The 12284-nt window shown below is 35.0% G+C and overlaps 1 protein-coding gene across 8 annotated transcripts in view; it reads left to right on the top strand.

Annotated features, from left to right (window-relative positions):
• SMC2 (structural maintenance of chromosomes 2) overlaps window positions 1-12284 on the top strand; it is a 46106-nt gene that overhangs the window by 18658 nt on the left and 15164 nt on the right. For all 8 annotated transcript variants that reach the window (XM_017884355.1, XM_017884354.1, XM_017884357.1 and 5 more), the window contains exons 11-17: window positions 730-889; window positions 1371-1488; window positions 2094-2232; window positions 3591-3710; window positions 5575-5779; window positions 7738-7873; window positions 10756-10880. In XM_017884355.1, coding sequence (XP_017739844.1) covers window positions 730-889; window positions 1371-1488; window positions 2094-2232; window positions 3591-3710; window positions 5575-5779; window positions 7738-7873; window positions 10756-10880 — 1003 coding nt within the window. The remainder of the gene's footprint in view (window positions 1-729; window positions 890-1370; window positions 1489-2093; window positions 2233-3590; window positions 3711-5574; window positions 5780-7737; window positions 7874-10755; window positions 10881-12284) is intronic.

The following is a 12284-nucleotide window of genomic DNA, read 5'->3' as shown; positions in this document are numbered from 1 at the left end:
AGGCATGACAGAGATGACAGTCACAAATTTATAAGAACTCTCAACAGTAGAAAATCTTTAAAGTACTCTGTTTGTCTATTATTTTATAAGGGAACTGGGAAAAAATACACAGTTTTGGAGGATACCCCCATCTGGGTTTTAGAATACTAGTTCATAGTTTTAAGAAGCAGTGGTCAATTGTTTAAACTCTTGAATGCCTGACACATTTAATTTAAATAGTTCTAGCATTTAATTATTAGACTCTCATCATTTAAGTTTCTTTGTCAGGTTAGCTTCTTTTCCTATATAATTTTAGATCTTATTGCTCAATTCAGTTTCTTAACTGTTTTTAGACAGCACTCACAAATATATACAAATACGAATATGAACAACTAAGCGGAAAGGAAAGGAAGGAGAGTTGTGATTTCTAGCTTGCTGTAATTACCAGCTACTGACAGTATTCGATATAATCCTTCAATTTTAATATGTCATATCTTATTAAAAATATGGACTTTTAATTTCAAATTCTTTAACAACATACTAATCATATATTAGTTTATACTTTAAGTAGTTTTTGAGAAGAAAATACTGAGAAATGACTAATTTCTTGAAATACTAATCCAAGAGACCAAACAATTAAATTTTTAAGGCTAAGATCTCTTAGTAAAACCAATCTGAATCTTTGGCCATTTAATTACTAGCACTGTCTGCCTCATACATCCTATAGTCTGTTGCATTTTTCTGCCACAGGCTCAGATGAAGTTGAAGCATGCTCAACAGGAATTAAAGAATAAACAAGCTGAAGTTAAGAAGATGGATAGTGGCTACAGGAAGGATCAAGAAGCTTTAGAAGCTGTAAAAAGACTTAAAGAAAACCTTGAAGCTGAAATGAAAAAGCTAAATTATGAAGGTTTGCCTTTAAAACATGATAATCAGATCATGAGGAGGTAGTGATTTTTGATAAAAAGCTAATTTAAATAAAGAACGCAAGCAAGTAGGAAACATTTCTTAGCATATTAATGAGCGTTAGTATTAAGAAGTGTTTGTAAGTATAGTAAAAAAAATACCTAATTATAAAACAACTCTTGAATTTTTGAAAACTCAGTATTGAGAATTTCCTGCTTCAATCATTTGAAAGCTCAAAAATGTCATTTGTGTATTTCTACATTAGTAGGCATTCAGTTTGTATATTATTTTTTGGAATGAAAATTATTTACTGTTGGAAATAATGTTTGACAATGGATAGAAATTGGAAGGTTCAGCCTGCTTTTGTAATAACAGAAATTTGTATTTTTTGCATGTTTTGGAAATAGTGGTTACTAATATTTTCCTTAAAACAGTAGACTGAACTTTTAAAACTTGGTTTTAACTTATTATGATTTATCTTTCAGAAAATAAAGAGGAAAGCCTTTTGGAAAAGCGCAGGCAGCTGTCTCGTGATATTGGTAGATTGAAAGAAACATATGAAGCTCTATTAGCCAGATTTCCCAATCTTCGATTTGCATACAAGTAAGAGACTTAAGCCTTGAATTTTAAGATAGAAATAATCAAGACATTTTTATTTAAGCTGGAAGTAGTCTGAAAGTTTTGTCGACACCAAGATTTTTGTATGAAACTTGTTGTAACTGCTTTTCTTTCACTGGTATTTTCCTTTAAGCATTTGTTGAAATGTTTTAAATGTTGGCGGGGAAATTCTTGTGAAATTTAATGGCTAATGATGGCACTAATCTTAAAATCAGGGAAATTTAATCTCAGTTCAAAATGTCTTTAAAGTTATTCTGTCATTAATGTTAAATATCCACGTTTACATCTTATAATTTGTTTTGCTATGTGGGTTAATGGAATATTTACAGTAATCATATGTATTATAGCGATTAGAACATCAGAGTTGTTCTTATTACATTGAAACATACTGAAAGATCTATTGATTGATGTAAAAACAACAGCTGGCTAGTCATTTGGGACATTTTAAAATTTTTAGTTTGTTAAAACCATGTGCTGATTCTGCTTTCATTTCGCTTTAATGTGTTGTCCAAAAGAGCTCTTGATGAGTAAAGTATAACTTTTTCTACTTTATTGTCTAAGATAAATTTTTGTCAACTTTTGTATTTCAGGGATCCAGAGAAGAACTGGAATAGGAATTGTGTGAAAGGACTTGTGGCTTCTCTAATTAGTGTGAAAGATACTTCTGCAACCACAGCTTTAGAATTAGTGGCTGGAGAACGACTCTACAATGTTGTAGTAGACACAGAAGTAAGTTGATTTTAATTTAAAAACATTTTAAATTTGGTTAGCTTGAAAAGTCATGTGCTGCTAAAAGAATTGAATACTTTCTTGATGTTTTAAGGCTCTCCTCTAAGGTGACGTATTTACAGGGTAAAATTGTTTTGGTTCATAACTTTTTGATAACTATTCCAAAGGAAGGCTCATGCTTACTCAGAAACTCAGAATGCATATTACCAATCTGAAACTTTTGGGATCTCTTTGCTGTATAAGTTGAATTTAATTTGTAAAATAATCTGAGAACAAATGACCTGTTTTTAATGTCAGTCTTCCCGTCAAGGTAACATTGAATTTATCTACATTTCTTCAGTTCTCCTTGTTATCCTTCTGTAAAATGCTCATACTCTTTCCTGTAAATGCTACATAGTCATTGTCAAATTTACTTTGTTTTTTTTTAATTTATATTATATATACTTAAAATGTATAAGAAGCCTGGATACAGTGGCTCACACCTGTAATCCCAGCACTTTGGGAGGCCGAGGTGGGGAGATCATTTGAGCCCAGGAGTTCGAGACCAGCCTCGGCAACATGGCAAAACCCCATCTCTACTGAAAATACAAAAGTTAGCCAGGCACGGTGGCACGCACCTGGAGTCCCAGTGACTGTGGAGGCTGAGGCACAAGAATTGCTTGAACTTGGGAGGTGGAAGTTGCAGTAAGCTGAGATCACACCACTGCACTCATGCCTGGGCAACAGAGCAAGACTGTTTATCTCTAAAAAAAGAAAAAAACAAATGTACAACAAGATGTTTTGATACATATACATGGTGAAATGGTTATTGTAGTCAAACATACTAACATAGCCATTCACCTTCCATAGTTACCTTTTTTGTGTGTGATAGCACCTAAAATTTACTCTTAGCAAATTTTCAATATACACTATCATTAATTATAGTCCTCATGCTATACAGTACATCTCTGAATAGGTAGATTTATTTATCCTACCCAACTGCAAATAAGTACGCTTTGACCTGTGACCTACTTCCACCCATTTTCTTTCCCTCCTCATCCCTGATAACCACTATCCTACTCTTTTTATTTGTTCAACTTCGTTTTAAAGATTCCATGTACAAGTGAGGTCATACAGTATTTTTTTTTCTTTGTCTGATTATGTCACTTAGCATCATGTCTTCTGGGTTTATTCATGTTGTCACAAATGGCAGCATCTCCTTTTTCAAGGCCAAATGATGTTCCATTGCATATAATAATTATAGCTTGATTGTTTGGGATAAATGGCACTAAACATTTGTTATAGACTACTAAACTTGCATTCTCTCAATTTTCTGTCTTCTTTAACGTGCGTTTTTAAAATTCTAATGTGTGTTGTAGGTTACTGGTAAAAAGCTACTCGAAAGGGGGGAACTGAAACGTCGATACACCATAATTCCACTCAATAAAATTTCAGCCAGATGTATTGCACCAGAAACTCTGAGAGTGGCTCAGAATCTTGTAAGTCTCATTTTGTCTTATTTATATGTTTAATTTTCATCTGTGTGGGTGTGTGTGTGTGTTTTTTTTTAAGTTAGAAGACGTTAATTTTGAGGAGCATAATCATATACAGACCCACAAAATTAAAATACAAGAAAATTGGGTTGGCTTGTGCAATTAGGTGACAAAAGAATAGAAATGTTGAAAGACTTGAACTCCCTTTCATATACTTCACTTTGTGGTATTAGAATGTCCTTTTTAACCTTAAGTCACATGACTATCAGGTGATGGTGAAAATTACACTCCTGATTCCTGAATGGTTAGAATTGAGCTTCTAGATAAATACCCCAAATTCTTCAAGTTTTTGTTTTTGTTTCTATGTTAGGCATACTTAAACAGCCCACAGTGACATCCATTATGGGAGGCCTTCATTAGTATTGCAGTGATGCTTCTTTATTAGAGTTCTTCTAGATTGTTATTCAGCCTGTGCAGGTACATAGCAGGTGACCAGGATCCCATTCAACTGCTGACGTTGATCTAAAGTGACATGCTTGCTAGTAAGAAAATAGATCAGTACAAGGAAATACATTTAAAAGTTACTGTAGTTGTGTAATACTGTGAAAACATGAAGTCAGTCATAACATTCAGCTGTAATCAGTTTTTTTATTGAGCAGACATTCCAAGTACATGAGTTGAAAAAACATTTCTATGAAATTTACAAATATACTTGTAACTAATTGGATGTTGTATCCTTAGTTAAATTCAGAAGATTTCAATGAAAATGATTTCAAAATATAGTTGTGTTGATATGTATACTATCAGGAGAGGGAGGATGAGTGCTGAGTAATTGAAAGGTGGTGTTTTTGGTTGGTACTTTCTTTACTTGAAGAATCACCATTTAGTCCAGAAGGCTCAGGAAGTTAATTCAGCCATACGTCAAGTCCCAGCATTAGAAAGAAATTGGGATTTCAAGTAACAGCAAAAATACTTTGCCTCAGATCCCTTAGCCAGACCTATTTGATGTAGCTGCCACATCAAAGAACAATACTGAACATACGTTACACAGAGCTTCTTTTGTTGTGATTGCCACTGCTGATACTAAGCTCTAAAAGAGATGCTTATTTTTTCTTAAAATGATGGCAGAGGTAGCGTCTATAAATAAAGGCTGAGAAGAAGCATTGTGATCAAAATAGAGGACTGAGGGATTTTTAAAATTACTTTTACTCTCCATTACTTGTGTTTTTATTTCTGTAACTGGCAGATGACTGCTCTAGCATGTTTCATTTGTGTGAAAAAATATTTGTTGTGAAACCAAATTCCTGATTATTGAAACAAAATTTTCATATAGTTGTGTTGATCTGGGAATTACAGGTTAAGCACTCCAAAGTCCAAAAACTGAAATTTTGCAAAAATCAAAACTCTGACACCCAAAAAATGCTCATTGGAGCATTTTGGATTTAGAAAGTTCAACCACTGTAGTACAAATATACCAAAATCTGAAAACTGAAACACTTCTGTTCTAAGCATTTAGGATAAAGGATACTCAATCTGTACCATCATTAAGAAAGTTGTGTCCAGTCAACTTTGATAATGGACACTTAGAAACATGGTGATGGCTCCTTATTGATAGAAACTTTCATGATGCCCAGTACTAGCTATTAATGAATATTTTACTTAGCGATAGATCTTTCAGTATTTAAACCTGCAATTTTTTTTTCCTGAAACTTTGGGGTTTACATAGCTTTTTAGAAAGTTCAGAAAGAATTTTAATGCTAGGTAAGTATTACTTAAGTTTCCATTACAGCAGTTCTTACTAGTTTATAAAATAATACCTGAAAGGAAAAGAAGTAGTATGTACTGTGGCGTATCTATTGTTGTCCCACAGGTTGGCCCTGACAGCGTTCATGTGGCTCTTTCCCTGGTTGAATATAAGCCAGAACTTCAGAAAGCAATGGAGTTTGTCTTTGGAACAACATTTGTTTGTGACAATATGGATAATGCCAAAAAAGTGGCCTTTGATAAGAGGATAATGACTAGAACTGTAACTCTCGGAGGGGATGTGTTTGATCCTCATGGGACATTGAGTGGAGGTAAGTATTATATATATATATTTTTTTTTTTTTTTTTTTTTTTTTTTTTTTTTTTTTGGAGACGGGGAGTCTCGCTGTGTCTCACCAGGTGGATGGTGCAGGGCCGATCTTGGCTCACTGAAGCTCCGCTCCCGGGTTCACCGCACATTCTCTCCTCAAGCCTCCGAGTAAGCCCTGGGGACTACAGGGCGCCCGCCACCCTCGCCCGGCTAGTTTTTTGTATTTTTAGTAGAGGCGGGGTTTCACCATGTTAGCCAGGATAGTCTTGATCTCCTGACCTAGTGATCCACCCGCCTCGGCCTCCCACAGTGTTGGGATTACAGGCTTGAGCCACCGCGCCCGACTTATATCCTTTTGTCCTCACAATTCTTTGTAGTAAATAGGAAGAGGCCTTTCTTAAGTACATTTTTAGCCCAACTACCCACTTCCTTCAGGAAACATGTTAACTTCTCATTTGTGTGTTTGCCAGTGCCGCCTACCTCCTGTCAAAAGTTAAACAAAAAATTAAACCTGCTCTTGAAATGGTACCTTAATGTCTTAAAGGAATTCTTAGACAGTGATCGTATTCTTCTTGGTCTAGTATTTGCCACACTGAGTTTGCAGATCTTTGTCAAGACAATCGAATAACAAACACTGAATATGTTTACTATATACCAACGTTCTGCAACTATGCTGTCCAGTACAGTAGCCACTAGCCATATGTGACTCTTTACATTTAATTAAGTTAAATAAAAGTAATTTCCTTGGTTGCATTAGTCACATTTCAAGAGCCCATAACCACAAATGATTAATGGATAATTAGACAATGCAGATACAGAACATGTCTATCATTCTATAAAACCCTATTCTATGGGCTTTAAATAAGAATTAATTCTTAATAACAACGATGAAGTAGGCATAGTATTATCATCTCTAATATACAGTTGCAGAAATGAAGATACAGAGTGGTTAAATAACTCACTACAGGGTTGCAGAACTCAGAATTTGAATCGCAGCAGTCTGATTTCAGGGTTTGTGTTTTTAACCCAGTAAACGGCATAAAGCCATTTGAGGTATCAAGTGACTTAATGTCTTTCTAGGCCATGAAAACAATAGCCAGTTCAATGATTTCCATGCAGGTATTAGGTTCTACAGTACACAGTCAAATGACTAGTATCTGCAAATGGAAGATAAAAAGAGACTGTTATTACATGTCTACAAGAGAAGAAACTTTTAGATTTTATTGATTCAGATGCTTTTGAAGTTTTACTTACGGGATAGGAAATAACCCCATATCTTAATTACCAAGTGTTTAAACAGCATTTTTAATTGACCTTAGCATTCTTCCATCAAATCTGCAGAGTTTCTTTGTCCACATAATACCTCAGCCTGTCACTGCCAGATAATTATAGTTGTATAATGTGAAATCGGTTTATTCTGCCTGCTGCGCTGTATCAGAACTTAGGTCAGCCCCCCAGTCTTAGCTTACAACAAATTTATTTCATGTGAATGCTACATCTGCTGCAGATCAGTTGCCTTTCTGCTCAGTGCTGTTCTCATTCTGGGACTCATTGTGAAGGAGAAGCAGTCCCTCCCTGTCTTGAACATATTTTTCTCAGGGCAAACGGAAAGCAAATGGTAAATTATGTACTGCCTCCTAAAGCTTACTTTCAGAAGGGACACGTTTCTCCATTTCATTGGCCAGAGCAAATCACATAGGCAAGTCCAATGTCAGAGGGTGGAAGATGGGCCCAGTATACAAGGCAGTGGTTATTTTGAATAAATAATACCTACTACAACCTCTTGGATCTGTTATGAGTTCTCTGTGTTCTAAGGTTCAGGTGATGGAATGAATTCCATGGCTTCATAAGCTCACTATAATATTTACTATTGAATCGATTTGAGTGTAATTCTCTTAATTGTGTAGTGTATACCTGGTAACTCAATGTGGAAGATCTGTTTGAATTTGCCTCTCTCAGGTGCTCGATCCCAGGCGGCTTCTATTTTAACCAAGTTTCAAGAACTCAAAGATGTTCAGGATGAACTGAGAATCAAAGAGAATGAGCTGCGGGCTCTAGAGGAGGAATTAGCAGGTCTTAAAAACACTGCTGAAAAGTAAGAACTGTATATACATTTTCTAAATTAAAGATTTGCATTGTAGAAAATGATAGAAAATTTGCTTTTATTTGCAGAAATACAGCTTCTGACTTTTCTCATATTTTTTGGTTTATTTAAAATTGATTAAATTGTGAGTTGATAACCATTTATCTATTTTTTTTTCTTATAAGAGAGATGTCTTAAGAAATCAGCAAAATCTATTTAAGCAAAACAAAAAAAATCATTCAAATATTCCATTCTTTCTGCTGAGAAATACACTAGCACTTGGATAGGGTTGGTGGGGAAACCCTTAGATACTCTGGTGTCTGATACCAGAGGTTACTTGATTTCCTGATTTGACATTAAAATGATAGAGTATAGCATTGATCAGGTGCCCACAGTAAGTTTAATAGCATTGTGACCATCCTTCCTATATCAAGGATCTGCTAGGTTGCCTATGAGCAGGTAAACAAGTTCATGTCGAATATCAGCACTGTGTTTCCTTACAGTATTTCTTCTGTATAGGTATGGATAAGATACATAAATACTTTCCAACATCGTTTCTATTTAGTATAATAGAGTTATATGTGTATTTTTATTTTTCAATATTGGGATCATGCTAATGTAACCTTTTTGTGTCACTCAGTAAACATTTACTGAGTGCTTCCTGTGTGCCACATACTCTTCTAGGGGCTGGGGATCAGATAAGTATCCCTGCCTTCATCTCTTTTTTTCTTGTTGGAGAAGCAGACAATAAAGAAAGATGAATTGGTAAAACATGTTACTAGTTCTAAGAAGAAAAAAGTAAATCAGGAAAGGAGATAGGAACTATCTAGGGCAAAGACATGTTAAAATTTTATATTGGGTGACCAAGAAAAGCCTCACTGAGGACATGATTGTTGAGTAAATACACGAGTGAGTGAGTGAACAAGAGTGAGTGAACTGGCTCTGTGGTTATCTGGGAGAATAAGTCCCCACTTGAATTGAAAGCCTCATGAGTTAAAAGAGCTACAAACTTAACAAAGTGCATTGTTTGAAAGTTTGGCCAGGCCTAGTGGTGCACACCTGTAATCCCAGCACTTTGGGAGGCTGAAGCAGGTGGATCGCTTGAGCTCAGGAGTTCAAGACCAGCTCGGGCAACATGGAGAAACCCTGTCCCTATTAAAAATACAAAAAAGTTAGCCAGGCGTGGTGGCATGTGCCTGTGGTCTCAGCTACTCAGGAGGCTGGGCAGTTCAAGGTTGCTGTGAGCTGAGATTGTGCCACTGCACTCTATCCTTGGGGACAGAGTGAGACCCTGTCTCAAAAAAAAAATTTTTTTTTTTTTTAAAGTTTAATTGTAATTTTTTCCAGTATTTCTGAAGATGACAAATAGGGACTGATTTAAAAAGATTTTATTCAGAATTCACAATACTGAATACAATTTAAAAAATCTAAATAAATGTTGAAATGATTATTTTGGGGTACGTTTTTAGCATTCAAATTCTGTAGTTATGAAAGCTTAGAATGGCACCAAGACTTTTGAGGACGCTAAATATGGACAAGATTTTCATAGTCAGGATGACCAAAGATACAAATCGAATCAAAGTTTTTCTGTTTTCTTTTTCTTTTTTTTTTTTTGAGATGGAGTCTCACTCTGTCACCCAGGCTGGAGTGCAGTGGCCCGATCTCGGCTCACTGCAACCTCTGCCTCAGCCTCCCAAGTAGCTGGGATTACAGGCACTTGCCACCACACCGGCTAATTTTTGTATTTTTAGTAGAGATGGAATTTCACCATGTTGGCCAGGTTGGTCTCGAACTCCTGGCCTCAAGTGTTCTATCCTGTTTACTTTCAAACATCACATACATGTAAAGGCCTGCATTTTACCTTCATGAATATAAATTTACCATAAAGTAAATGAATTTTTTTCTGTGAGAAGAGTAAAACAAAATTTTTCTGTGATATGTGGAAGCTCTAACAAGGTGATGAGTTTGTAGTTAGTTACATTTGGCTTAGAACTGTTAATTTTGTTCAGTAGTATTGGATCATTTGTTCTGCAGAATTGAATTCTTTCCTAATTGTGTCACTGAGGTCAAGGAAGGAAAATAGATTTTGAAAAAAAATGAGAATGGTGGAAGGATCAGCTAAAGCCATTGTTTCACACCATATCAGGAAAGTAACATCTTTTAAACAAATATTTCTATACTCCACATTTTTAAATTAACTTGAAGTTAAAATTATTAAGTACTGTCAAGTATAGCTTCAGTCAGGAATACTCAAGGTAGTATTTATATTTTATAAGTTTTGTTTTTTTTTTCCCTCAAACCTCATGAATTTCTAGTGACAAGGTACTTTATGAATTTATATTAACTTGAAATTTCACTGCAACTGAATTAGCTAAATACCTTTCAAAGAAATGACTAAGCATCCAGAACTGGGATTGAATTACAAAGTTTTCAAGAAGGTGCGTTTTAAAACAACTAAGTTCAAAACGATTTTCTTACACTAAAAGTAGGGAACATTACTATTAACATTTGAAAATGAGGTTAATAGATAATTAAATTTGAAATGTTATGTAATTGTTATAACCATTTTTTGTGGTGAGTAGTTGTTTTTTTTTTCTTTTTAGTTAGCAAGAGGGATTATTTTTAAGGAAACCTAGCTGTTAAATATTTCTAGTGTAAATAGTTATTGTGGATTTTAGTCATTTAGAGTTGTTTACCTTCAATGACTATATCTAAATGAATTAATTGGTGCCTCAGAAACTTGAAAGTCATCAAAATTATTCCTGTAACCAGTAGCATCTTATATGGTTTATAATGTATATGAGTTTATTTTAGGTAAGAATCTGAAGTTTGAATGTATTTCTCAAATACTAGAGAAATTACAGTCATTTCTTACATGTTTCTGTTTTTGTAAGGTATCGCCAACTAAAACAGCAGTGGGAGATGAAAACTGAAGAGGCAGATTTATTACAAACCAAGCTCCAGCAAAGCTCATATCACAAGCAACAGGAAGAATTAGATGCCCTTAAAAAAACCATTGGTAAGATGAAAACAGCCCATGCTTAATCTCTGGTTTTATTTGTATCCATTACCTTACCTTAGGTATCTTCTCTACCTGTGCTATGTTTAAGATACATATGATAAAGTTTATTTAGGGAAAATCCAAGTATGGGATTTCTAGGTCTTAGGGTATGGTTATTTTCATCTTTATTATATATTGTCAAAGGTCTGTTCATTTTTACCGATGTTCATGTCCACCAGTGGCATATGAAAGTCTTCATTTCTCTAAGTTCTTTTTTTCTCCAGACTTTTAAAATTTTCCAAATCTGTTGGTTGTGAAAAGATCGCATGCATTAGCATTTCCCTAATTGCTGTTGGAATTTGGGATCTTTTTTATATGTTCATTGGACCTTTGGGTTTATACTTCTGTAAATTTTCTATTTATTTCTTTTGCCCATGGGTTGCTCATGATTTTTTTCCCAGTGTTCTCATTAAGAGTCCTAATTTCTTGTAGGTTATGTGCATTGCAAATATCCTTTTACTGTCTTTTTTGGCTGTGTACTGGTCTTTTAATTTTGTGTTCATAATATTTTGTTATACAAAAGTTTTATCTCCACTAATATTTTAATGGTATTTTCTGCAATGAAAAGTAGCATAAGAAATTGTGCAGTAACGACTTCCAAGGTTATTTGCACCTGGGTCCCAACACTAACAAACAGTATACTTCAGTTGTTACAGCAACACTTGTTCATTCAGTATTGCTCTTTTATTTATTTTTTATTTTATTTTTTTTTTTGAGATGGAGTCTCTCTCTGTCCCCAGGCTGGAGTGCAGTGGCGCGATCTCAGCTCACTGCAACCTCCGCCTCCCGGGTTCAGGTGCCTCCCTCAGCCTCCTGAGTTGCAGGGACTACAGGTGTGCAGCACCACACCCAGTTAATTGTTGTATTTTTAGTAGAGACGAGGTTTCACCATGTTGGTCAGGATGGTCTTGATCTCTTGACCTCATGATCCGCCCTCCTTGGCCTCCCAAAGTGCTGGGATTACACAGGCGTGAACTACCACACCTGGCCTTATTTTTTTCTTTCACAAATTTGGGGATGTTTTTCCTTTGCTGTATCCTACTGTCACATTATTTGTCAACTTTAATGAGAAGTTCCCTGAATATGTATAAAATAGGCAAAGAATATAAAGTAAGCTTGTTTATGAATTTATACACTTTCCAGCAACTACAGGAAAAATACCATAGTTATACTATTCTGGTTTTAGGAAGCATACAGTTGCGTTAAAAATATAATCCGTGGTTTTTGTTTGTTTGTTTGTTTGTTTTAAATAGGTTGCTTCAATACCTTTGTAAAAGAATGGTTGTAGGTGAAGTTCAATTTCATAGCAGAAGAAATGATTTCATTACAGATTTTTAGATAATTCAAATATGACTTTTAGGT

Source organism: Rhinopithecus bieti, unplaced genomic scaffold (assembly GCF_001698545.2).
Source record: "Rhinopithecus bieti isolate Rb0 unplaced genomic scaffold, ASM169854v2 scaffold_12088, whole genome shotgun sequence".
In the NCBI taxonomy this organism is placed as follows: Eukaryota; Metazoa; Chordata; class Mammalia; order Primates; family Cercopithecidae; genus Rhinopithecus; species Rhinopithecus bieti.
The sequence above is the reverse complement of the archived record's forward strand: the minus strand, read 5'-3'. Positions and strand labels throughout refer to the sequence as shown.